Below are 26558 nucleotides of genomic sequence, written 5' to 3'. Positions count from 1 at the left end.
TTCCTACATGGTATGTTTTGCTTGCTTTTTGAGAAAATTTTAAAAGCTACTAAAGAACATTTATTTAGTGTGTTAGTGGTGACCAGCAAGTACCATTATGGCCAGAGTCTGAGGCCTAGGAAGGTCATACAGGTTAGAAGCACTGGACAGTTTGAATGCTAGGGAAGGTCGCTGAAAGCTAACTGCGGCTAAGCATAGTTTTGTTTTGCTTTTTAATCAACTAATGGAAAATAAATTTCCAAGAAGCTCTTTTGATCTAAAATCACTGCTCTTCAAAGGCAGGGGTGTGACAGTTATCTGTCATGACCTCTGCTTTGCTGCTCTTATTCCCAGCCTCCGTGGAAATCGCCCAACTCCAGAGGCGGGGACTGTTTTAGTTGGCATATGGGCTCAGCATCCTTGGAACTGCTCTACTTTATGCCTCAACTTTCCTGCCAATGTCAGCATCAGCCTTGTCAACACATCTTTTCCATTTGTGAATACTGTAGTTAAAGCTTTCACCTCTCCTTTTCTAGAAGTATTTCATATTCAGCACTTGGGTGTTTAGAAATTCTCTCTCTGACGAAATACATTTCAACTAAGAATCTTTACAACTTATAAAAGAAGTTTCACTTAGAAAATATATGTAAACATATGTGGTTTTTGGGGTTTTTTTTCCATATGGCCTTTGATCTTGTCGCAAAGCTTTAGTGCTGTGAACAGTGAGGTTTAAGGTAACCGACAAAGTGGTCTCACCAGTGAGGCAAAGTTGTGTCAAAAGAGGGCTTAATTGTTTAAAAAAAAAAAAAATTCTAAGCAAAAATTCAGCTCAAAACCCATAAGGTTTCTAAATACATTTTGAAGCATTTAGAAGAGAAGAAGTCCTTTTGTGTTTGCTCCGTGTTCTGGAAGAACAAATAGAAAATGTTACTTTGTTTTGTTAACTCCGTGGCCACTGGAAACCCTCAGGCTGGGAGCCCGAGGAGCGTCAGCTCAGCATGTGGATAGATTATTATAATCATAAAGTTATACCACAGTCTATCAGGGGAAATACTTGTGATAATTAGTTAGGAAATACAGTTTAGTAAAATTAAATATAATTTCAAGGAAGAGAAAACATTTTCATGAAGGTTTTCTTCATTAGAAAGGTGACATCATCCCAAGTAATTTAATTATTGTTGATTTATTTAACAAACCTCTGTTAAGTCAGGGTGGGTCTTCCTTGCTGTGTTGGTCTCCTGACCTTCTTCACATTTCGTATATCTGGATACATCCAGCCTTAGAGACAAAAGTTGATTGTGTTGAATCCAGATGTCCACCTTAAGAATACACATCTCTCTCGTTGTTGTTGTTTTTTTTTAACTTAACATAGTATGTGCTTTTCACTGTCTCATGACAAATAGATTTACTTTTTAATCACCACTGTTGGGTAAAATTTATTATCACCTGAGTTCCATCCATCAGATTTGAGGGTACAGCTCACGTGAGGAGGTAAATGGGGAGACAGTGAGGGGCGGTTTGGCGGAAGAGGAACCCCCAGTTTGTAGCTTGTCTAGTTATCACCACAATTTCATGACCCTGTCATTTGAAAGTCAGATGACTCAGTGGTGTCATGTGATGTATGACTAGAAGACACAATAAGGAATATTCCCAGGACACAGTCAATTTCTCCCTTTTTTTCATGGAAAAAGAGTTCACGGAAGACAAGCAAGCAGAAAATATAATCCTAAAGATAGTCAAAACAGATTGGACTGTAATTGTGTTCAGAGCTATTAAAAAAAATCCTCTATGATGTCTCAATATAGGCAGCTTGTAGAAGGTTCCCAGGTGAGGATATTTATCTTCTAAATGTAGACTTGTGGGTCTTTTTTTTTTCTTGCTGTAAGCGGGCCTCTCACTGCTGTGGCCTCTCCCGTTGCGGAGCACAGGCTCCGGACGCGCAGGCTCAGCGGCCACGGCTCACGGGCCCAGCCGCTCCGCGGCATGTGGGATCCTCCCGGATCTGGGCACGAACCCGTGACCCCTGCATCGGCAGGCGGACTCTCAACCACTGCGCCACCAGGGAAGCCCCATAAATTTTATTTTGTCAGTTGAAACATTGGAAAGCCTCTTCGAAAGTGATTTTCTTTTCGTACATTTGTCGAAGTCAGCAGCAGGAAAGTGGTGAGGAAGGACTGTCTTATTCCACTGCCTTTGCTCTTGCAGCTCAGTGACATCCTCGAAGCCTTTGACCCCGCATCGTTCATGTACATGGGAAACACTTGTTTCAATAATAAGCATTTTCTTAGGGAGTTTTTTGGTGCCATTTTCACAGGTGTCTCATCTCTTTGTAGCAACAAACCTTGCTCTCTGAGCTGTACTGAAGGTTCCTACTTTTCTTTCTTTGGTGTTGAATTAGGAAAAATGGAGTAAAAGCTTCAAGATTACTCATTGAACATACTATTTTTTACTTAATTTCACATAGCATCTTCCCTGTAGATGTAATAAAGAAAGATCTGCGCAAGTTAGAGGAAGGGTAATTTTCAGTATTCCTTTCACATTTAATCTTATATTGATGATCCTCGTATTTTACCTGTAGATGCTCAATTGGTAAAGCAATTGAACTTCAATGATAATTCATAATGGATTTCTGCGGCCACTTTTCTGTTTTAGTTCACATAACTAGAAAAAAATAAGGGACTTAAATTACGTCATGTTTAGATTGTCCTTTGTATTCAGACCATAAAAGCAAAAACGTATATTTTTAGTACGTAGGGATCATTAATGGAAACCGTCACTTCTGTTTTCTGTTGCCATTTTATATTTGGCGCTGTTCCTCTGTGAATCTTTCTCTTAAAAGTTATTTTCTTGTATGAGTTCCTCAATAGACTATAAACTTAGCCCCTCAGAAAATAATTATCGGTAACTTCATTTGAATTGAGGATAAGAGAAAATAAGGTCTTTCTAAAGCCCCGGTGCCAAGCAAGAGAATATATAAGTAAATGGTAAAGAAAAGAAGAGTTTAAGACCTGGAGCCTGATGATGTGGGTTTAGATTCTGGTTTTGCTTCTTTTTAACTCGGGCAACATTGTCTAGTGACCTTCACTTTGCTTTTCTGTAAAATGTGATGGATATTATCTGTGCTTATACCCACCTACCTCATCTACCTGCCTAATTAGACAGGGATTTTCTTATCATTTAAGTATGTGAAAGAGCCTTGAAACTAAACGTATTCTACAAATACTAGTTGCTATGGCAACGACTTACCAATGTACCAAATATGAGTCTTAAAATGAGAAGCAGTACATATATGAAGTTATATTTTACATAAACTGCGTAGCACAGATTAGTGCCTAATAGGCATTCACCAAACAGAGATCCGCTTTCCCTCTTTCTCTCAGCTTTTCCTTCAAGCCTTGTTATTTCTCATTTGTCCCCATTTGCTGCTACACTTGTCTGCCGTTCTCAGTGCTTTCGAATTCACTGATGCTCTGGTTCTTCTTCCTGCATCCACAGGCCCAGAGAGGCACTCAGACATCAGGCAAATTTAGTAACCTCCTTCTTAGTTTGGACATTTGATTGTATGCACATTCTGGTTTTAAATTAGCACATATATGGGTGGATAATGGCTTTATATTCTATAATAATTAAACTCATAGCAGTGGAATTTGTTGAGGTACAAATGTTTACCAGTTTTATGAATAAAAACCCATATCATATTTGTTTTGCAAACAACTTCAACTGAGTACTGTATTTTTTATTTGTATGGTTTTTCACAAAATAATGAGCAGTTATTTTCATTGTTTATAATAATGCCTAAAACTTATTAAGTCCTCATCAAATGTCAGTGCTTGACAGAAATGAAATCATTTAATCCTGACAATACTTTGCGGTATGTCTTAGTTATTATTTCCCCACTTTACCGATGGGGAAACTAAGCCACAGAAAAGATGTCAGGAGACAGGATATTATCACAGTTAAATATGCAGGTCCTCATTGCTGAGTGCCTGGGTTTATTCTAGTTCTCCTAATTATTATGTGTGCATCCTTAGACAAATTCCCTACACTTTATGTGCATTAGTTTCCCCATCTGTAAAATAGGGAAATAATGACACATACTCATAATGCCGTGAGGATTAAACACTGGCTTTCCTCTGAATGACATTTTAGATTCTCTTAACCATATGTTCAAAAATCTGCCCACATATTGTTCCCTATTCCTTCTTTTCATTATCAGTAGTATTTTCAATGAGGCAATTCTTGTAGACGATACAAAGCACTCTTTGATGACTTACTAACTTATGTTTTGGTGTTCAGTGTAAACACCATGGAATCCAAAGACAGGCTTCATCACATGAATTTTTGGAGCCTAAGATACTTAAGTTCTCCCCGTGAGAACGTGCTTTCAAATGAAACCCAGTTCTCGGACTTATTGCAATTGCTTTTCAGCACGCTAAAAGTGTTAAGTCCCAAGTGGCAAGCGTACATGGTACACATCCTTTTTTATTATGTCTCTACATGGCTTCATTGTTAGTGCTCTTTTCCGCACTGTTAAATGCATTTAACAGCGAAATCTGTAACCTAAAATTATTTCATTGCTAGAGATATTAAAACTGCCCGGGGCTTCCCTGGTGGAGAGGCCACAGTAGTGAGAGGCCCGCGTACCGCAAAAAACAAACAAACAAACAAACAAAAAACTGCCCTGGCTTGAAGTCAGAAGCAACTTTATCAAAATCCTAAGACTCAGAGCAATAAAATGTTGCATGTGATTTGAGTGCCTTTAGAAGAGCTTTTGTCACTGAGAAAATGAGCATGGATAAATATTGATTGTGTCTCTGAGAAATGTTTTCTCATTTCAAAAGTCCACCCCAGCTTAGCCAGCTCCCCTCTCTCTCTCGACAGGCACCAGCATCTTCACCGTGTACGAGGCTGCATCCCAGGAAGGCTGGGTATTCCTCATGTACAGAGCCATCGACAGCTTTCCCCGCTGGCGTTCCTATTTCTACTTCATTACCCTTATTTTCTTCCTTGCCTGGCTTGTTAAGGTACTCTGAAAATTAGTACCCATCCAGTCTATGCTTTCTGACAGTTTCTGCAGATCTTTTGTTTGTTTTCGGTTGCCCTCACTCCCTCATGCCCGGTCTTGGTAAATGTGGTTTGTCATTTTCTTTCAGAATGTGTTTATTGCTGTCATCATTGAAACATTTGCAGAAATCAGGGTACAGTTTCAACAGATGTGGGGATCGAGAAGCAGCACTACTTCGACAGCCACGACGCAGGTACAGTATCCGGACATGATGATGTAACCCACTCGAACTGGGCGTGTCCCTCTGCACCACCCTGGAAATTGATGGAACTTGATGGGACTTGAGAAACCCTGTTATCACCAACTTCCGCAATCAGATTCACTGAGGGAGCTGCTTAAAAATACAGGTGCAGGGCTTCCCTGGTGACGCAGTGGTTGAGAGTCCGCCTGCCGATGCAGGGGACGCGGGTTCGTGCCCCGGTCCAGGAAGATCCCACGTGCCGCGGAGCGGCTGGGCCCGTGAGCCATGGCCGCTGAGCCTGCGCGTCCGGAGCCTATGCTCCGCAACGGGAGAGGCCACAGCAGTGAGAGGCCCGCGTACCGCAAAAAAAAAAAATACAGGTGCAAAGCCCCAAACCCAGAGCGACCAGATCAGATTTTCTGGGTGATGGGGCAAAGGCACCTATATTTTTAACAGCCCCATGGGTGGGTTTGATAGAAAACCAGGCTTATCATCATATTTATTATGTACCTCCGATTTGATTCTACCATCACATGTCCTCCAAGGACTTGCTGATAAAATATAGCAACTGTGGAATTCCCCATTTTAAAATATTCACGTAATTGAAACCAATAGAATGGCCCTTATGTATAGGATTAGAATTTTTGGAAGGAAAATTTATTTCATTCAGAATGAACCAATCACAATATAATAAATTATGAAGAAGACCCCTCCATCCCAATGCATGCCTGTGAATTTTGAGGAATTACTGCATATTCAGAAGGTTTCCACTGTGCTCCCAAGCAATTGGAAGTATCCTAGAATTTGACTAAAAGTGGCATGGCATTTATTACATAAGAGGGCAATTCAGATCCAATGTCTTTTATTTTTTTTTTTTATTTTTGGTTTTGTTTTGTGTGTTTGTTTTTTGCTGGTTAGATAGAGGAAGAATAGGTTTATATATCTTCTTCTAGTATAAATCTTAATAAAAAGAGAGAGAAAATAAAAATTCCAGAATTGAGAATGAAATTACTATATGCCTTGCAACTATTGCTTTAATGTTAAATTTTAAGAGAAATTTAACATAAGTTTGTAAATACTTACACAGGTCTGTTAAGACAAAGGTATCTGTGAAAGATCCAAGGTACAAATTTTACTTTGAAAATCTTCAAATTTAACTTTTAATAATTATATTTATATAATTATTACTTTTAAAATAAGATATTATTTTTAAAAATAATTGTATTTATGCCTATGTATTAAAATTATAAAGAAAAGGATTCAGGATAGTGGCTCACTGGGAGTGGGGATGAGAAAGCAGAGGAATAAAATTAAGAAGAAGTACAAAGGTAAAAAAAATAAAATATTTATATTTAATAACTAATAGTGAAAATGCTATTAAGCATGCTGATATTTGGAAGAGACTTGTGCAGTATTTTTATGATGTTGTGAAAGTTCGAATGGTCTAGTTCATTATAGATGAAATAGTATTTACATTATTCAGTTTTCTCAAACAGCTATTCAGACTTCCATGAAAGATTTTTTTAAGTGTTATCTAGGTTATGTCACAGATGGCATGTAGGAAAACCTTCAGTGAGGCCGCCCCATCTAGTACTCATTTCTTCTCTCATCTTTTTAGTGATGAGAAATTGTAGAGTTCCAAGTCCGTTCTGACATGTCTTTTAAATAGAGTGACGGCCTCGTGAAGCTGTGTTTTCCAGTATAGACATTGAGAACGAAGTGGGACATAGAACTATGAACTCCACACGGAATTCACATTCGATATGCCTGAGAGATGACCTAAAATGTCTTTAAAACCATATAGTGCTTATTAAGTAACTCTTATTTGTAAAACCACAGCTGGAAAAGTGGTGTTTGGAAGTGCCACCAAATCAGCCAGCAGTTACAGTAGAAAGTGAAATGTGGAGAGACTGTGAACACAGTTGTGCAAAATTGCTTTGATGCAAAATTGTCCTTAATCAGGAGGAATAAGGTGGTAATTCAGACGCAATGCATCTAGGTATTCAGCAGAGGTAATCACACAGAGAATTGTGAAAAACCTTCACTAAGAAAAATGCTGTGGCTGAGGACCTGGTTGCTAAGCAACCGAAGCTCCAGCAGCAGCCTCTCTGGTAAAACACCACTTGGGCTGCCTGGCAACAGGCCGCAGGCCCCGCCCATCCCCTCGCCAGCCACTCAGCAAGTGTTCCAGATGCTTTTGTGTGTGTGGAAGGGAGAGGCATCATTTGCCATGATTCTGTTACGTTTGTAAAATCAGAGACAGCTCTGCACAAAGGCCCTCTCGTTCAATGGTTTAAGACACTAAATCACACGTTTCTAATTCTAACAAAACAGATGGGCTTTAAGGAAATAAAATAAGGATGGTTGTGTATTGTGAAGCACACAGCTTTTCAGAAATGAAGTCAGTTCTTGTCTTCCTCTAGTATGTGGGGTGTCTGCAGTTGTTCTCTGTAAGTTATCCTCATAGGAGGGCAAAGAGGGTCCTGGGGATGGTGGACTTGTTGATATTTCTAAATCCCTGGACTTTCCGGGAGGGCTGCGTGAGTAGAAAGAAAAATTATACACAGTAACAGGATAAGTAAAGTAGGGGCTTTCCGACATCTTAAGAGGTTCAACAGGAATTGGCTCTGATATGTTAAGAGGCGAAAGAGAATCAGTACGGAGAACTCTAAAATAACAAAGCAACCTGCCTCAGAGTCAGAGCATAGAAACAAACGACAGAAAAATTAATGCCAAAGGTCTTATGGAGACCATAGTAGAGCAAGTAGCAGGAAAACGACGTGGACATTTTCAGGTTAGTAGTCAGTAGTTTGCCTGAACTCTGATGGGGAGGTGACTCTCGTACCTGCATAATCATTTGACACAGGTCACTGTTGCCACATGCTCAGTTACATGTTGGATTGAAGCGCAAGAGATTTGTACGTCCAGGGTATAACAGCCCCCTGTGTCAGCCCACAGTAGGACTTCCCATGCTACACGTTTGTAGGGGTGTTGCCGCAGAGAAAGGTGTTGGGATGGGCCGATGTGCTAGCAGAACACATCCTGGGCATTGTGCATGTCTGACCCAGACTTGCACTCCTGTTCCTCAGGCGCTTCACCTCAGATAACCTGTCGCCAGTCGTGTGGTCTTCTGATCTAGGCTGATTCACGGTAGGAATGAGCTTATCTCAGTTTTCCTGGAAGAGAACCGAAAGGCCTAAACTTTAGGGCCCTGCAAGCCTAAGTTTTGTATATATAGTGACAAGAGACACAAGGCCGCCTCCGGCAATCAATCCGTACCTAACTTTTATATACAAATCATGGACCGGTAGGGTCACGCTGAGGGACGGGTAAGTAAATATTCTGGTTGTCCAAAGAGAGCAATAATTTCCGGGTCTGTCATTGTCTCTGACTGAGCACACGTGCTGGCCCATGTTTTCTGAATGAGTAAGATACAAGACGGATAAAAGTGGAGTTGATAAAAGGACACAGGAATTCTTTCTCCTTTGGAGTTCCATGAGCCTTCTCAGAGTATGGGTCCTACAATACTGGAACAACTTCTGTGTAAATGTGCAATACCAGCTTAAAGGCAGAAAGGCATAGATGGGGCTTCCCTGGTGGCGCAGTGGTTGAGAATCCGCCTGCCGATGCAGGAGACACGGGTTCATGCCCTGGTCCGGGAAGATCCCACATGCCGCGGAGCAACTAAGCCCGTGAGCCATGGCCGCTGAGCCTGCGCGTCCGGAGCCTGTGCTCCGCAACGGGAGAGGCCACAACAGTGAGAGGCCCGCATACCGCACACAAAAAAAAAAGAAAGGCATAGATGAAAAGGCACATATGGAACATAAAAAGAATTCCTCCTCCATGGAAAGATGTGTGCAACGTAATGCTCCAAAACAAAACTTTAGTAAAAACTTTTTTACTGCGTTCCAAGACTGTTGGTTTCCACATGAATATACATCATCAAAATATGTGAGAAAGCAATTTCTGGGAAGGCTTTGGTAGAAGATACAATAGTGAGCTCCTTCTAATAAGAAACTATAGTAATGGAATAATACATTCATCATAGGAAGCCATACATGAGAATTATGTCTTGTGAGTCTGAGTCATTGAGTATATTATTTAATTACAAAATCAAGTCAAATGTCCACCCTCATTATTTTGTGTGATGATGACTATTTCCTGGGTTTTTTTTTTTTTTTTTTTTTTTTTGTGGTACACGGGCCTCTCACTGCTGTGGCCTCTCCCGTTGCGGAGCACAGGCTCCGGACGCACAGGCTCAGCGGCCACGGCTCACGGGCCCAGCCGCTCCGCGGCACGTGGGATCTTCCCGGACCGGGGCACGAACCCGCGTCCCCTGCATCGGCAGGCGGACTCTCAACCCCTGCGCCACCAGGGAAGCCCACTATTACCTGTTTTTTAAGATGATTGATTTTGAAAGAACCCAAAGAGCATGGGAATTTCAAAATAAATTTTGGATTTTCTTTTCATTACCAAATGTGTCTTGGGTTTGGAATTTTAATTCAGTTGCTAGCGGTCACCCCTATTACCAAGATCCATTCTCTGCCACCTCCCAGTAGATAATCTGTTATTGTTGTCATTGATGATGATATTCTGCCTAAAGGACAATAGAACAATCCGCAAAGCATTCTTAGCAAAATCAAGTGACCTTTATAAAACGCTGGCAGTTGCAAACAGGCAAGTATGAGATGATTCTCAAGACTGAAACCTCCATGGATCCCCAAGTGATTGTACTAAGAGAAAAGTGCTTACGTGGTTACTGGTAATATTCCACTAATTCATAACACTTTATTACAATAAATCACATATCTTGAGAGCTGCACTAAGCACTTCGCTATTGGCTTTACAAGCAATCTTATTTAATCTTCACAATAACATTGTGAAGTTGGTATTATTATTGTCTCTGCTTTGCAGATTAAAAAAGGACAAGAATTGGAAAGTTAATTATTTTATCCAGTATTACATAACTGGTACGTGCTAGAATGGGGGCTCAAAACGAGCTTCCTCAGCCATAGGAGTCTTCAGTTTTGCTCCCTGAGATCCTACCTCCTTTTAATTTGGTCATTACAGGCCCTGCTGTCAATGTGCTATCTTTTTTCTGGCTTCTCTTTTCTATTAAAACAAACAAAAAAAGGTTTTCTTGTTGAGTGAAAGGTGGAGAAAGGGGTACTTTCATACATAATTACTAAGTATGAATTAGAGCATCCTTTCTAGAAAATAGTTTGGCAATATGTGTCAAAAGCCTTAAAAACATATATAAACTATTTGACAAAGAGATTGTACTTCTAGGAATTTATCCTAAGAAAAATTCTGGTCAGTGCTCAAAGATGTACATTTGAGAATGTTTATGGAGGCATTTCAGTAAAAAAGAAAGACAGAAAGAAAGAGAGGGAGAGAGAAAGAAAATTAACTCTAGTCATAAATTATTGATTATAAATTATGAAATTAGAATAAATTCAAGACATTAAATCATGATTGAACTTTATTGACATGAAAATATGCAAATAACATATTAATGCAGTAAAAGGGTCCCATGTTTATATGTATATGTGTGTGTGGGCATAATATACCTGAAAAGTTAACTCTGAAATATTAGGGGTGCTTGTCTCTGGGGAATGGGCTTAAGATTTTTTTTTTACAGCTCATACACATTTTCTAAGTATTTAATAGTAAACCTGTATTAATAATATAATGAGAGGAGAACAGTTAGTTATCTTTAAAACTGAAATAAATCATTGGACATTCAAAATGAAACCACTTGTGTTAACTTAGGTTCAGCTGCAAGGGATGAAAAGCCCCAAATAAGTGGCTTCTATAAGATAGAGTTCCTTTCTCTCTCATATAAAGTTGGAGGATGTCATTCAAGGTTGTTACAGAGGTCTGTGTTGCAATAGATCCAGAATCCTTCTACCTTTTTTTTCCACCTTGCATCACTTCCATTCCCCAAATTGCCTCCTGGACTAAAATGGCTGCTGTAGCTCTAACTCTTACATCCATATTCCAAAGAGCAGGAAGGAAAAAAATAGAAAGTTTCGGCTTTCATTTCATAGACCAGTGTATATATATATAATTACATAGTCAAGATGAGCTTCAAGAAAGGGAAAGAATGGCCTTTTTTTTTTTTTTTTTGGTGGCCATAAAATTTTTCTTAGTTTGTAAGACAAGAAGAACAGATATGGAGGGACAGCTGGCAGCCCCTGCCCCTGCCACGCTCCCCTAAGGACTTCACCCTAGGATTCATGGCTCTGGATATCCCACCGTGTGCCTCACGTAGCTACTGTTACATTAACCAATCCAAATGTTGTATAATTCAGGGAACTAAAGAGAAATGGACCATGTTTGCATTTCCTTCACTTTATTTCACACAAGAAGTGACCTTGAGAGAACACTTTTACTAACAATTAAATTGATTCATTTGATTTTAGTCTATTGGAAAAAAAATCATTTAACAGAGAAAATTAGTCTGTTCCTGATGAAAGCAAATATGTGCCTCACGGATCCTTTGCTCCATGGTAAGAGAGTAGAGGATGCTTGTACAGAGGGTTCTTACCTCGTGACTGGCGGGATTGCTTTTGTCTTTTCTCCTTAAAAAGAGACTCCCAGACATTTGACAGATACTTTAGATGCAGGTTTGCGTCTCAACCAATGTATGTATTCTCAGAATGAGGCTATTTGTGGTGGATGTGCTTGATTCTACCACTAAACGTACCTTTTAAAATTCATTCTAAAGGGCATCAGAATCCTGTAAGTGGACAGCTGAGAAGAACCATTTGTAATTGGCATCTTGGATCAGAGAATATTTGTGTAAATGTGCACCGCCATTTTGTCATTTTAGAAATACATGTATGGCCTATGAATTTTGGCATTTGTCACTCTCCACCTCCCTTATTTTATAGAGGGCACGTTTTCTTTCTGCAAATGATCTACTACCTCTGTTACCAGGAATTTGAAATTATAATGATAAATCCTAGGTAATGGGATCTTTGCATCATCGCATGTTGCCATCAACAGTTACCCTTTTGAACACATACAGGGTCAGACGAACACAAAAGAAAATATATATTAGTGGGAAAATATTTATAAGTGGTACATGCTTTCCAGCGTAGTATATTATTGATAGATAACTAATTTTTAAAAATAAATCTATTTATTGATTTATTTATTTTTGGCTGCGTTGGGTCTTCGTTGCTGCGCGTGGGCTTTCTCTAGTTGCGGTGAGCGGGGGCTACTCTTCGTTGTGGTGCGCGGGCCTCTCACTGCAGTAGCTTCTCTAGTTGTGGAGCATGGGCTCTAGGTGCTCGGGCTTCAGTAGTTGTGGCTCGCAGGCTCAGTAGCTGTGATTTGCGGGCTCTAGAGCGCAGACTCAGTAGTTGTGGCACACGGGCTCAGTAGTTGTGTCTCATGAGCTCTAGAGAGCAGGCTCAGTAGTCGCGGCACATGGGCTTAGTTGCTCCGCAGCGTGTGGGATCTTCCCAGACCAGGGCTGGAACCCATGTCCTCTGCATTGGCAGGCAGATTCTTTTTTTTTTTTTTTTTTTTTGTGGTACACGGGCCTCTCACTGTTGTGGCCTCTCCCTTTGCGGAGCGCAGGCTCGGGACGCACAGGCTCAGCGGCCATGGCTCACGGGCCCAGCCGCTCTGCGGTATGTGGGATCTTCCCAGACCGGGGCACGAACCCGTGTCCCCTGCATCGGCAGGCAGACTCTCAACCACTGCGCCACCAGGGAAGCCCGGCAGGCAGATTCTTAATCACTGCGCCACCAGAGAAGCCCCTAGATAACTAGTTTTTAAGGTGGCAGAATATGAGTAAGATAACCTACACATCCAGCAACCTGGATGTCTAATTCAATGACTGTCAGATTTTAGCATCCTGTACTATCCTGAATTTCATCATTTATGTCTTAAGCCAAAAGAAACTACTTTTTCCCTTCATAAATATGTATACATAAAATTTCTGCTGAGCAGATTAATTGTGGGTTACACAAGCTAATTTCACAAAGTCTTTTAAGTGATTTGTCATTCTCCTACCATTAAAATAACATTCCCAGACTTCCCTTCTGGCACAGTGGTTAAGAATCCACCTGCCAATGCAGGGGACACAGGTTCAAGCCCTGGTCCGGGAAGATCCCACATGTGACAGAGCAACTAAGCCCGTGTGCCACAACTACTGAGCCCGCAAGCCACAACTACTGAAGCCTACATGCCTGGAGCCCGTGCTCCGCAACAAGAGAAGCCACCGCAATGAGAAGTCCACGCACCGCAGCAAAGAGTAGCCCCTGCTTGCTGCAACTAGCGAAAGCCCGCACACAGCAACAAAGACCCACTGCAACCAAAAATAAATAAATTAATTTAAAAAATAAAATAAAACAACATTCCCCTCTTTCCCTATGCTACATGCACATTATATTATTTATCCCGAGACTATTTTTCTATTGGTTCAGTGAGAACTGTCTACTAAATAAAGATAAAAGTTTACCACTTTTTGTAAAAACACACCACACTTTGGAATTCTAATTTTCATTTTCTCTGAGATGTTATATATAATAATCAACGTAATGGGGATAAAATACCTACTTCTAAAGTCTTGTGGAGAAGAATATTTGGGCCGTTATATGCAAAGCATAGGTAAGGCAGAAACGGCCTGATGGATAGCAAGTGCTCAATTAATACAAGCTATAATCTTTATTATGATTATTCACTTAAGTTTGCAGTGTTAAAATGGACATCATTGGAATATGACTCATGTTCTAAATATAAAAAGCCATAAGAAGACAAATCTTTGATAACAAAGAAAACGTAAAAAGCTGCAGGCAATGTTAGAGTTCTTGATGTTCCATCCTAAGCATCTCTGACTCATTTCCCCTTTGTCTTGAAGATGTTTCACGAAGACGCCGCGGGCGGGTGGCTGCTGGTAGCCGTAGACGTCAACAAACCCCAGGGACGTGCCCCAGCTTGCCTCCAGGTACGGTATGAGACCATTTCTAAAAGTCACCCCCAGAGGTCTTTGATTTGATTTTATACGAGGAAATCTACAGCTCTCCAAGCTCTAGATCCACCCAAATTTGTGGGCAATATTACACTCCATCCTGTATTCCCGGGACCTGGCATCCTTTTTAGATACACACTAGGGATTTGGTAAATTTCTGGTAAATGAATGCACACAGGTAAAAGCAGGCCAGTGGTAATGAACTGATGAAGAATTTTGTTGTCTCATTAAACCTTGTAAAGGTATTCTTCTGCAAAGGCCTGAATTGTTTGGGGCCGGGGGCAGTCAAGATCACAATTCACTTACTTGAGTACCTCACCATGTACGCAGGAAGGAAATGTCTTGAAAATGTAGTCTGTTGTTCTGTGTCCGCAAGCTCTCCGAGCAGCGTGGTATAATAAAGGCACTTCCTTAACGAAGTGCACCTGCAGCAGACACGGGGCGATGGGATTTCAGGGGAGCCCAAAGCCTTGGCAAGTGGCCGGAGGATGGGCCATGAGGTCCCTGGCCTGTGAACCTTGTGGACTTACCTTCTGCTCTGAGCTCCCCAGAAAGCCTAACAAACTCCTTTTCTTCAGTGGACCACAGAGGCCTCTTCTCTTTCATGTGCCCCCTCCCTGCCCACCAATAGCAGTAACTCATTGAAAACAACATCACCTTAACGAGAGCGGCATCCCTGCCGTTCCAGGGCATTTTATATTCCCATTGCCCTCCTCTTTAAGGGTGAAAACTCAAGCTGTCCCATGTTGGGAGCAGAAAGCTTATTCTTCCTCCTGGAGAGGTTTCTTTTTCTTCATCCTCTTTCTGTTTTCAGTTGTAATTCCTCTTCCTACAAGGGGCCTGCTTCTTATAGTTTTTCATATCCCCCCCTGTAATTTGGGGAAGGGTTTATCACCTGCTTCAGGATGAGAACACATCTTCTGTCTTCCTTTTGGATCTTTCTCCAGGTGGGGACTGGTGCGTTTCAAGGATTGGTACATAAGTAGCAAACTACTGTCCTCTGAACCTCTCCTGTGGGCTACATCTAGATGGCTGTTTAATCATAGAGTTATTTGTTTGTATCCATTAAAAGGATAGAGCAGAAAAAGAGGACGCGTTTACAACGAATACTGACACTATTAAGTGCTATTCTGTGCTTCTCTTTCTGTCCTGTGTTGGATGGTGACAGTGCCGCTAATAATTCAACTTCTGTAGCTACCTCTACTACTACGATTACTGCCATAGCAACAGCAATGACAACCATTGAAGTAGCAGCAGCTTCTTGCCTACAAAGTACTTTTACTTACATTATTCATTAACCCACCAACCGATGTCTACTGACACAAAGATGGTCCGGAGCAAGGCAGGCCCAGCCCCTTCCCTCATGGAGCTCACAGGGGACTTCGGGGAGGGAGGGGAAAAACTTTGAGGTAGGAATCACAGGAGTGATGGGCGTTTGGAAAGAGTAGTGCAGGATGCTGCGGGAGTATGTAATTTGGAGCGCGCTCTCCTTGTCTGAGAGTCCGGGGAGGTCCTCGTGAGGTGGTGGTACTTAAACCGAGACCGAAAGCATGAGGCAGCGAGTGAGGAAGGGTGAGACTCAGTACAGCCCCGTGCTGCAGAAAGATTGGCGTCCTCTGTCGGCCTTTGTAGAGTGAAGTTGGAGACACAGAGGGCCGCCTGAGTCTCCTGACCTCAAACAAACGGAGAAACCAGGACTTGTACCTGGTCTTCTGGTTCCTGGTCCCATGCTCTGTCTAGCTGAAAAGATAGGCCAAGGAAACATTCATTTGTAATAGAAATCAACGATCAGGCCTGTTAGGAGTACCAGATCAGGGTCTTCCTATGCCCCGAAGGCATTGCTTAAAATTTTAGTAAATGCTTGTTAATAGATGCCTCAAGGTTGCAGTCTGGAATTAGGAAGCGAGCCTCTATATCAAAAAGATTTGAGGGGCTTCCCTGATGGCACAGTGGTTAAGAATCCGCCTGCCAATGAGGGGACACGGGTTCAAGCCCTAGTCCAGGAAGATCCCACATGCCACGGAGTAACTAAGCCCGTGTGCCACAACTACTGAGCCTGCGCTCTAGAGCCCCCGAGCCATAACTACTGAAGCCTGTGCACCACAACTACAGAAGCCCCTGTGCCTAGAGCCCATGCTCCACAGCAAGAGAAGCCACTGCAGTGAGAAGCCTGCACACTGCAAAGAGTAGCCCCCGCTCGCCGCAACTAGAGAAAGCCCGCATGCAGCAACAAAGACCCAACACAGCCAAAAATAATAAATAAATGAAATAAATAAATTTATTTTTTAAAAAAAGATTTGAAGTGACAAGAGCTAGATGGCAATGAAGGTGTGATGGAGGGGACAGCACGGAGCAGGGACATAGGGAAATAAAGGTCAGCAGAGGGGGGTGGATGCTAGGCTAGCCGTGTGTGGATGTGGCCTCTGGGAGACGTGAGCATTAGGCACATATGGTGGGTGTGGCAGCGTGCTTGGTAAGTTGTATGTTTGATGGTACATGTGGTTTGAGACAATGGAAGAAGGAAGGCAGACAATTCAGGACGAGGCTCCACGCAGCTCAGCGTCCCATCTTTGGTCCTGATGCTTTGCAGAAAGAGCCAATCTATAAGAGTGCATATGAAAATTGGGATGGCCAAGGGATCAGCTCTTTGTATTGGGCGTGACGTGAGATGTGACTAAAGAAAGAGAGCACATTTCCACATCTTGGTGAAAAATGAATTAATTATTAACTTATTAAAGAGAAAGAAAATAAGTAAAGAAAAAGTACTGAAGATACAATGGTCGTGAAATACTCACTTGGCTCTTACTAGTGATTAATGCCATCTAAAACTAGGTAACAGGAAAATTTTCATCTGAACCATACCTCACTCACTGCCTTGGATTATAATATCTCACTCAAAGACAAAGTGTAGCATATATTACTCCTTTTTATTTTTATTCTTTCTGTTTGTTTGTTTTCTTTTTTATTGAAGTATAGTTGATTTACAATGTTGTGTTAGTTTCTGGTGTACAGCAAGGTGATTCAGTTTTATATATATATATATATATAAACATATATATACATATATATTCTTTTTCACATTCTTTTCCATTATAGGCTATTACAAGATATTGAATATAGTTCCCTGTGCTCTACAGTAGCTGTATATCTATTTAATATGTAGTCGTATGTATCTGTTAATCCCAAATTCCTAGTTTATCCCTCCCCTGCACCCCCTTTGGTAACCATAAGTTTGTTTTCTGTGTCAGTGAGTCTTTTCCGTTACGTTGGTAAGTTCATTTGTATCATTTTTTTAGATGCCACATATAAGTGATATCATATGATATTTGTCTGTCTCTGTCTGACTTAATTTACTTGGTATGATAATCTCTAGGTCCATCCACATTGCTGCAAATGGCATTATTTCATTCTTTTTTATGGCTGAGTAATATTCCATTGTATATATGTACCACATCTTCTTTATCCATTCCTCTGTCAGTGGGCACTTAGGTTGCTTCCATGTCTTGGCTGTTGTAAATAGTGCTGCAGTGAACATTGGGGTGCATGGATCTTTTTGAATTAGAGTTTTCTCTGGGTATATGCCCAGGAGTAGGATTGCTGGATTATACGGTAGCTCTATTTTTAGTTTTTTAAGGAACCTTTGTAGTGTTCACTATAGTAGTTGCACTAGTTTACATTCCCACCAACACTGTAGGAGGGTTCCCTTTTCTCCACACCCTCTCCAGCATTTATTATTTGTAGCTATTCTGACGATGGCCATACTGACTGGTGTTAAGTGGTACCTCACTGTAGTTTTAATTTGCGTTTCTCTAGTAATTAGAGCTATTGAGCACCTTTTCATGTGCTTGTTGGCCGTCTGTGTGTCTTCTTTGGCGAAATGTCTATTTAGGTCTTTCTGCCCATTTTTTGGATTGGTCTGTTTGGTTTTTTGATATTGAGCTGCATGAGCTGTTTGTATATTTTGGAAATTAGGCCCTTGTCGGTCGCTCTTTTTATTTTTAAAATGAGCAAAATGTGAGTGTGTTCTTCTAAAATGACTTTTAAACTGTAGAAATAAAATAAAAAGTAAGAGTTTGCTTTAACTTCTTCTATCCTCCCTCATTCCACTTCCCAGAGGTAACCTAGCAGTCAGCGTTAGAAGCCCGTCTCCTAAGACCCTTTACCCCTGAACTTAAACATTATATCTCTTCTGTAAAACAGCATTTCTGCCTCCCAGAGGCCCTGTCATTTTCACATAGTGTTTCCTCTTTCTAGAACACTCTTCTCTCCCACTCAGAATTCAGAATTCAGCTCAGATGTCACTTTCTTAAGGAAGCCTTCTTCGTCCTCAAAGAAACAGATCGGGTAGCCCAGTTATACGTGCCCATATCCTCCTATGCTTTTCTTTTGTGTTTATCATCATTTTAATTTAAAAAAATTTAATGGTATAATTTGTTATTTAATGTCTGCTTTTCCAACCAGAGGAAACTCCATGACAGTAAGAACCATAACGGTCATGGTCAGCATGTGAAATAAATGCATCTGTGTTTCGAAATGTAGTCTTGGGAATAACAGTTGAAAAGAATCAAAACCAAGCCCTACCTACTAAAAAAGTAGAATTGATAGGAATGAAACACTTGAACAGCTGTAATTAAATTGAGTTAGTGATTTGGCCATTTGTTGAAAAAGATTGGAAGAATGAGGTAGAAGCAATATCTGAGATGGTAAACGGGTGACCAGGAGTCCCCATTTGGGGATTGGAAATTATTGATTTTTGTCTTGAAAGTGGAACTTTGTTTCCAAATTTGACCCCAAGTTTAAAAAGCAGAAATTTCATATGAAAACCCATATATCCTACTGCTTTTGTAAAATAGAAAGATCTGGCAACACAGGACCCTCGCTCCCATGTGGCGTAATTGGCTGGAGCTGGGCAGTGGCCGCCGCATTGGGCATCGTCTCTCCAGTTTCCAGAAGTCTCCCAACAGTCCATATTGTTGTCCTGACAGCACTGGGAATGTGTGTTTTATTTGTCCACAGATTCGTACGGTCACTTTTCTCAGAGTAGCAAAGTATTTCTCTTTGCCCATCACTCTATGGACAGAAAATAAATAATAAATTCATAAGTGCACGCCTACATAAATACACACGTAATAAATGCATGCACGAAGGAAAACATTGTTGGCCAGAAGAAAGGAGAAATGAACCTAGTTCTTTGTAGAAGTGAGGGTGGTCCCTGTGTGTTTAGTACATGACTCCGGGTCTGCTCTTCTCATTCATTTTACCTGCTGGGTGTCAGGAGGCCTTTGTTTGGGTGACCCATGAAATAAGTTACCGAAGCGTGACTTTGTAGTTTACAAAGATGGCATAAGGGTAAGTAGTGCGTGAATTTCCATTATTCCCAAAAAGTCTTCCCATAAGTTTTATGTCTTCATAATTTCAAACTGTTGAAATCTTAACTCAGCATAAATGGAGACTGGCTCAAATTCTCTTATAAGTGAAGGACATTTAAAAATCATCTCTGTCCTTGTTTCAGATGAAATTGCTTCGCATTGGCTAACTTTCTTCACTGGGACCGTGTCTTCTATTTGTACTTTCTTTTCTGCTTTCTGTATCCTTGTGTAGTTTATTGACAAATGTCTATCTGTCTCCCCCACCAGCTCTAAGTAATGAGGTAATTTAATGAAATATGATTGACTGATGTGGCTCAACTTTCCCCACAAGTGTTAAACGAAGTACATGTGACTGGTGCTTCTGTGATTCTGGGTGTTCGACGTATAATACTTTATTTTTTTCCGCTCTCTCTCTCTGTATGTGTGTATCTATCTATCTATTTAAAAGATATATGTGTATATCTGTATATGTATATACACATTTTTTTACATTGCATGAATAAATCTATCAGGATTTTATATATTCCAGTAAGCAGTGATTAGGATCTAAGCAATAGGAACAATTTTTAAAATTGTTTTTTATTAAAAAAAATTTTTTCCCTACACACGTTTTACCTTATTTCAAATGTTGCAATATTTGTGGTATTTCTACCCCCTCTTTACATATGTTGATTAGGGAGGTATCAATGGAATTAGGGACCTTAGAGATCTTCTCACTGTTTTACAGAATAACAGGCTCTATAGAGCCATTTATAAAGGAAAAAATAGGCACCTTTGGTCTGCAGTTTGAAGCCCTACAAATTCCATTCTGTGTTCTGAGACAAATTATAAATATAATTATAGCTGTAATCGTAATGGGAGTCATATGCAGGCATACCGGAAAGGCTTCCATCTGGGGCCCCTAGGGTGGTCTTTTCTGTTTTTATAATGAGTGGGAATACATATGCGTTCACACGGCACTTCACAGCCACGAGTCTGGGGCAGTTGGACAAACAGAGCCGTCTGACTGACCTCGCAGGTTCCGTGTGGTGAGCTCTCTGATGCCACTTGTTGGAACTTTCAGTTAATTCACTTAATGTTAAGAGTTAATTTTGCTAGGACATTTTTCAGGTTTATTAATGAAATTCATACCACGTTTAGTAAGGAAATTAGTCATGATCTGAAGCTATGCAATTCCTAATCGATTCACTCCTAAGTTAAGGACAAGCAAGCGAATGTCCTGTTGCCCCTGAAACATGCCACCCTCCACTTCCCAGTCATCTTGCCTGGAACGCCTTTCTGCCTCTGTCTGTCCTCACTTCCCTGGGCCCTGCTGAGATGCTCGTCGTCTGGGGTCCCTCCCCTTCCTGCCTTCAGTCCCGGCTGTGGGAACATCACTTCCTGGCTGGAAGGGACGGAGAACGTGAATAAGCCGAGCACGGCACCTGGCTTCCTTTTCTTTTTGTGCCACAGCTGCCCCCGACTGTGCTGACATGACTCCCCTACCTCTCATGCTTTGCCCCTGCACCTGCCGACGTCCTTGCTTCATTCTGCGCAGTAATTCCCGGGACAGCATCTTTCCTGAGGGAGGATAAGTCACCCGATGGCAGCCTCTTAGAGAACAGGCTTTGGAGACAGCCCTATTTCAGCTATGCTACTTATACTGTGACCTTGGGCATATTTCTGTAAATTGGGGGATAGTGTATCCTTCCTTGGCTTGTGAGAGTTAAGTGAGTATTTATGTCGTAGCCAGGAATTATTTGGTTGCGAGCATCAGACCCCTTAAACACAGGGAGTGTTTATTGCGAGTACAGTCAGAGCTGCCGGAGGACTACGCTTTCTTCGACCTCCTTCTCCACTGTCTGTTTGGGCCACATGATGTCTCGTCTTTGTTTCTGTCTGTGCATTTACCTCTGTTTTCTCACCATGCAAACTAGCTTCCTTCTTTTTCTTACGTTTTGCCCAAACATGGCAGATTGTGACTGAGTTTGGTGACCTCCCATTTAAGGGTTCTAAAGAGATTCATCAGAAAACATCCAGAGAGGGTGATGCAAGAGGGAAGAGATATGGGAACATATGTATATGTATAACTGATTCAGTTTGTTGTAAAGGAAAAACTAACACACTATTGTAAAACAATTATACTCCAATAAAGATGTTAAAAAAAAAAAAAAAAAAGTGAAGTACATGACTGCAGAGTAGAAGCTTTAAGAGCCAAGGCATGATTTAATACATTCCCATTCACCTGCTCTGCAATGGTGGTAACTTGGGCTGAGATGAAGCTTTGTTAGTCTGAATATGGAATGATTATCCTGGGACAAAATATCTTTGCCAACTCACATTGTAAAAACTAGAAACCTTAACTGTTTAAATGATTGAGGTTTCAGAGATGTTTGTTACTGCATCACCACATGGTTTTTCTGACTCATACAATGTATCCCAACTTCTGAAAGCTTCACGCAGATGTTTTAACTGCTTGATGCCCCAGTAAGAGTGACTTAGTCAAATGTGTGATGATCATGATAATCCTGATAGAGCAACTTGTTTGATTTACCAAAAAAGAGATCATTTTTCATGTATGACAACTATTAAATATGTTTATGACTTCAAAAAAAAAAAAAGAAAACATCCAGAGGCGAGCGTAGAGCTGGGAGAAGTTTCACCAAAATGGGAGACTGGCCAGAGGCAGGAGGTCATGGGAAGTGAATGGAAACAGAGCAGGTCCATTTAAGCCAAGCACTGGGCTTTCCTCCAGCAGGAACTCAAGGTAATTTTCCTTCTTAATCCCCTCTGAAAACCCTACTCCTATTTCTGTCTACGGGAGTCACCTACTCAGCACTCTTCTTCATGAGCTCCACGGGGTGAGCGAGAAGGGACACGTAACTTTGGTCCCATGGAGCAGGGGGGACTTGGCCTCGGGGTCACTTTCCCCAGGAAACCGTCAAGTCATACAGGACTTGAGAAGTCTGTTAAAGGCTAAATAGGTTATTGTGGTCTGACCTGAAGTTCAAATCACCTGTAAAATCGTTTCTTTGGAGAAGCACCACATAGTTTCCATGAACTACTTACAAATAAATAATTTGTAAATTGGAGCCATTTGACAGTATAATGTTCAGTCATTTCCTCACATTAAAAACAATATAGGGCTTCCCTGGTGGCGCAGTGGTTGAGAGTCCGCCTGCCAGTGCGGGGGATACGGGTTCGTGCCCCCGTCCGGGAAGATCCCACGTGCCGCGGAGCGGCTGGGCCCGTGAGCCATGGCCGCTGAGCCTGCGCGTCCGGAGCCTGCGCTCCGCAACGGGAGAGGCCACAGCGGTGAGAGGCCCGCATACCGAAAAAAAAAACAAAAAGCAAAAAAACAATATGAAATAATGTACTGATAGAAACACAGCTAGGAAGAATACCTCGGTATCCACTCTTAGAAATAATGACAGCTACATTTACGGACCACTCGCTATGTGTCCGGCCCACAGTGTCTTAGAAGTTGAGGGTTCTGATCTCCGAGTCCAATGGAGTGGGGCAGGGGAGAGTTTTCTCACACCACCAAGCAATTTTCTGCCACCAGCTGAGTACCCTGAATTCAGCCCAAAGGTTCAGGGCTCAGTCCTAGAAGACTACCCCCGCCACCTCCTTTTCAGATGTCACCTGGGCTCCTGACCAACCAGCTCTAGCTGATCGTTCCAGTGACCTCCTCAGGTTCGAATAATTTGCTAGAGCTGCTCACAGAACTCAGAAAAATATTTTACTTACTATATTACCAGCTTATTATGAAACAGTGCAATGAGGGACAGCCAGATAGAACAGATGGCACAGGACAAGGTATGGGGAAGGGGCACGAGCTCCCGTGCTCTCTGAGAGACGGGCTGCCGACACCTCAGCATGTTCGCCAACCCGGAAGCTCTCTGAGCCCCGTCCTTCTGGGGTTTTATGGAGGCTTCGTTGCATGGACAGAGTTGATTAAATCATTGCCAGTGGCCATTGCTTCAATCTCCAGTCCCTCTCCTCTCCCCGAACTTTTGGTCCCAACCCTCTAATCCTTTGGTTGTTGGCTCCTTTGGTGACCAACCCTTATCCTTGGGTGCTTTCCAAAGTCACCTCATTAACATGAGAAAAGACACCTTTATCCCTCTCTCCTGGGAAACATGAAGGGTTTTAAGAGATCTGTGGCAGGGACCAGGACAAAGACCAAATATGTATGTCTTATGATAGGTCAAAACATCACAGAGGCATTAAATTACTTAACGATCATAACATCATAAATGTAGGCACTATCATGATCTCTGTTTAACAAATGAGAGGTTTGAGGCACAGAGAGCCTGAGTGACCTGATAATGGTCACATGGCCAGTTACTGATGGGAATTTCCTCGCAGGCAGTCGAGGTACTTCATCTTCATCACTGTATGTTATCCTACGACAAAAATATTTCACCGTTTGTCCATTTTATTCACTTACTTGTTCTGTTGATGGCCACTGAGGTTGTTGTTTATTGTTTTGCTCTTGCAGACATTCTGAGATCCTTCTTGTCCTCTCATTCTTGTGCACCGTGTAAGAATTACCTGAGCGTATATAGTTAGGAGAACAATTGCTCGGTTAAAGGATATGAACAAACTTAGGCTTTATGAGATGTTCCTGATGGCTCTCCAGAGGAAAGTGCCACTTTTTACTCTTAGCAGCAAGAGTAAGAAGAGTTCTCATTCTTTCTCATCCTTGTCCACGCTTGATGTTATCAGACTTTTACACCTGATGGCATGAGATGATACATCATGATGTTAAATTTGAATCTCTCTGATTAAAGCCTATGGTTGTTGAGCATTTTTTCGTATATACATAGACCACTTATCTTTTCTATAGATTGCTTATTCCTGTTTGTTACCCATTTACCTGTTGATTTTTCCAAATGATTTTCAGAAATTCTGTGAGATTCTAAAGGGCATATCACTTCTACCTAACTGGGAAAACATTAAAATATTAGAAAGGTAAATCCAAACTATTAATACTTGACCTATGTATGCACATTTTACACTCTACCATCTTCAGGAAATAACGTAATTCTTTTTTTTTTTTCTTTTTTTTTTTTTTTTGCGGTACGCGGACCTCTCACTGTTGTGGCCTCTCCCGTTGCGGAGCACAGGCTCCGGACGCGCAGGCTCAGCGGCCACGGCTCACGGGCCCAGCCGCTCCGCGGCATGTGGGATCTTCCCGGACCGGGGCACAAACCCGTGTCTCCTGCATCGGCAGGCGGGCTCTCAACCACTGCGCCACCCGGGAAGCCCCATGTTATTCTTTTATGTGGTGCTGCCAAAACCATTTAGAAATTTTCTTTGTGTCTTTAAGTGTGAGTTTCAGCAAAGGGAAAAGTTACAATCGACTCTTTTAGCATCAACCGGTTACTTAGCTGTTTAAACTCATTTTAGCATAAGCAACAGCAGCACTGAAGAGGTCACCCTAATGCATGATAAATAGAACACGGCTAAATTGGAACCTCATTCCTGGGCTGCTGCTGTGATGAGCCGTTTTTCTCCTGCCTCTCAGGTAGGAGTTTTCGTCTCTTGACGGTTTGACAGATGTGGCTGCACGATTTTGAGCCATCTTCCAACACACACCCAGTGATCTATTGTCTTGAAGAAAGTCAGTGACAAGAAAATGAAAGTATGCCTGAGACCTGGCCTCCTTGAGCTCAATTTCTCTCTGGTAACATCCCATCGTGTGCCTCCTTCTATAAAGAACAGAAATAATAGGCTTTTACCATAAGTAGGTCAAACTGTGGCAAAATTACTACTGTAGTGTTTTAAGGCTTTTTGAGAAAATTTCCATTGAAGGCGAAGATGGGAGGAGGGGTAGATTGTGTGAAATGTGTATTTCGAGTGACAAGGTGACATTCTAGGCACTTCTTAAATGTCTGTCTTCTCAATAAACCTCCCCACAAACTGGCAGATCATTTCAAGGATCGATTGAGCCCAGGGGAACATAGGTTCCACGTACAAGCGAACCTCTTCCATCCTTAAAGACCCATGTGTGGCCCAGCTAAGACAGTATGGCCCAGGAGAACCTCGGACAATTGGCTGAATCTCCCAGAGACTCAGTTTCCTGACCTGAAAAATAGGGATAAAAACATCTCTCGGGGGTTGGTCAGAATTAGAAGTGAGGCACGTAAAATACCTAGTGCTGTGGGTGGGGTGCCGCAGGTCACCCCGTCCGCAGAGATGATTGTCGTCACTGTTAGCCTATGGTTCTCTCCTAACGCTGTTCACTCTGTGTGTCCTCCTCAGGTCCAGAAAGTCAGCTCTCACGCACACTCACGGTCCAGTGGTGCCACAGCCTTCCCTTCTCACTCTGCTTTCTGAATCTTCGCAGTGTATTTCTAAATGTCCAGCAGACATGTTCCCAGGTGTTCTCGTGGACACGTCACCCCTCGCCCACCCGTCCCCACATAGACATCAGGCTTCTCCTGCATCTCCAGAAACCTGAACACCAACCTATAATGCACCCCTCTTGGTCCTCCCCAAACCTGATCTGTCTTCAATTCTGTCATTCATTCAGTCTTTTGAATTTCTCTGAATCATCTGCTCCACCCCATGCTAAGATCCCTCTGCCCTCAAAAATCAGATCAGAGCTTCCACAGTGCAGTAATCGCCGACTCCTTGATTGTATCTGGTCAGTTTCTCTCTGCTTCCAGCTGCTTCCACTACAGCTTTCACATGATCGGCGCTTAGCAGATATTTGGGGGGTCGTATGTGAACGTGCACATGTGCGTGCTTTCATGTACAGAACTACACAGCCTCCCACGCGGCAGACACAAATTCTTACCGTCGCCTTAAGCGGATGCCAACGATCCCTCCCCAAACCACGCGAGTCTGAGATCGTCTCAGCTGATCACGGCTGGGCTCGCTTTTGATCTGAAGTCAGCCAGCATCATCAGCTAGCTCACCAGCCCTCATCTCGGCTTCCAGACGCGGCTCACTATTGAGATAGAGGGGATGACGGCCACCGTGAAACAG

The 26558-nt window shown here is 42.0% G+C and overlaps 1 protein-coding gene across 6 annotated transcripts in view; it reads left to right on the top strand.

Annotated features, from left to right (window-relative positions):
- The window catches only part of NALCN (sodium leak channel, non-selective), a 274410-nt gene that overhangs the window by 84393 nt on the left and 163459 nt on the right, over positions 1-26558 (top strand). For all 6 annotated transcript variants that reach the window (XM_067016966.1, XM_059042399.2, XM_067016967.1 and 3 more), the window contains 3 exons: positions 4861-5003; positions 5133-5237; positions 14101-14187. In XM_067016966.1, the coding sequence (XP_066873067.1) occupies positions 4861-5003; positions 5133-5237; positions 14101-14187 (335 nt within the window). The remainder of the gene's footprint in view (positions 1-4860; positions 5004-5132; positions 5238-14100; positions 14188-26558) is intronic.

The sequence above is a fragment of the Kogia breviceps genome, chromosome 16 (assembly GCF_026419965.1).
Source record: "Kogia breviceps isolate mKogBre1 chromosome 16, mKogBre1 haplotype 1, whole genome shotgun sequence".
Classification (NCBI taxonomy): domain Eukaryota; kingdom Metazoa; phylum Chordata; class Mammalia; order Artiodactyla; family Physeteridae; genus Kogia; species Kogia breviceps.
The sequence above is the reverse complement of the archived record's forward strand: the minus strand, read 5'-3'. Positions and strand labels throughout refer to the sequence as shown.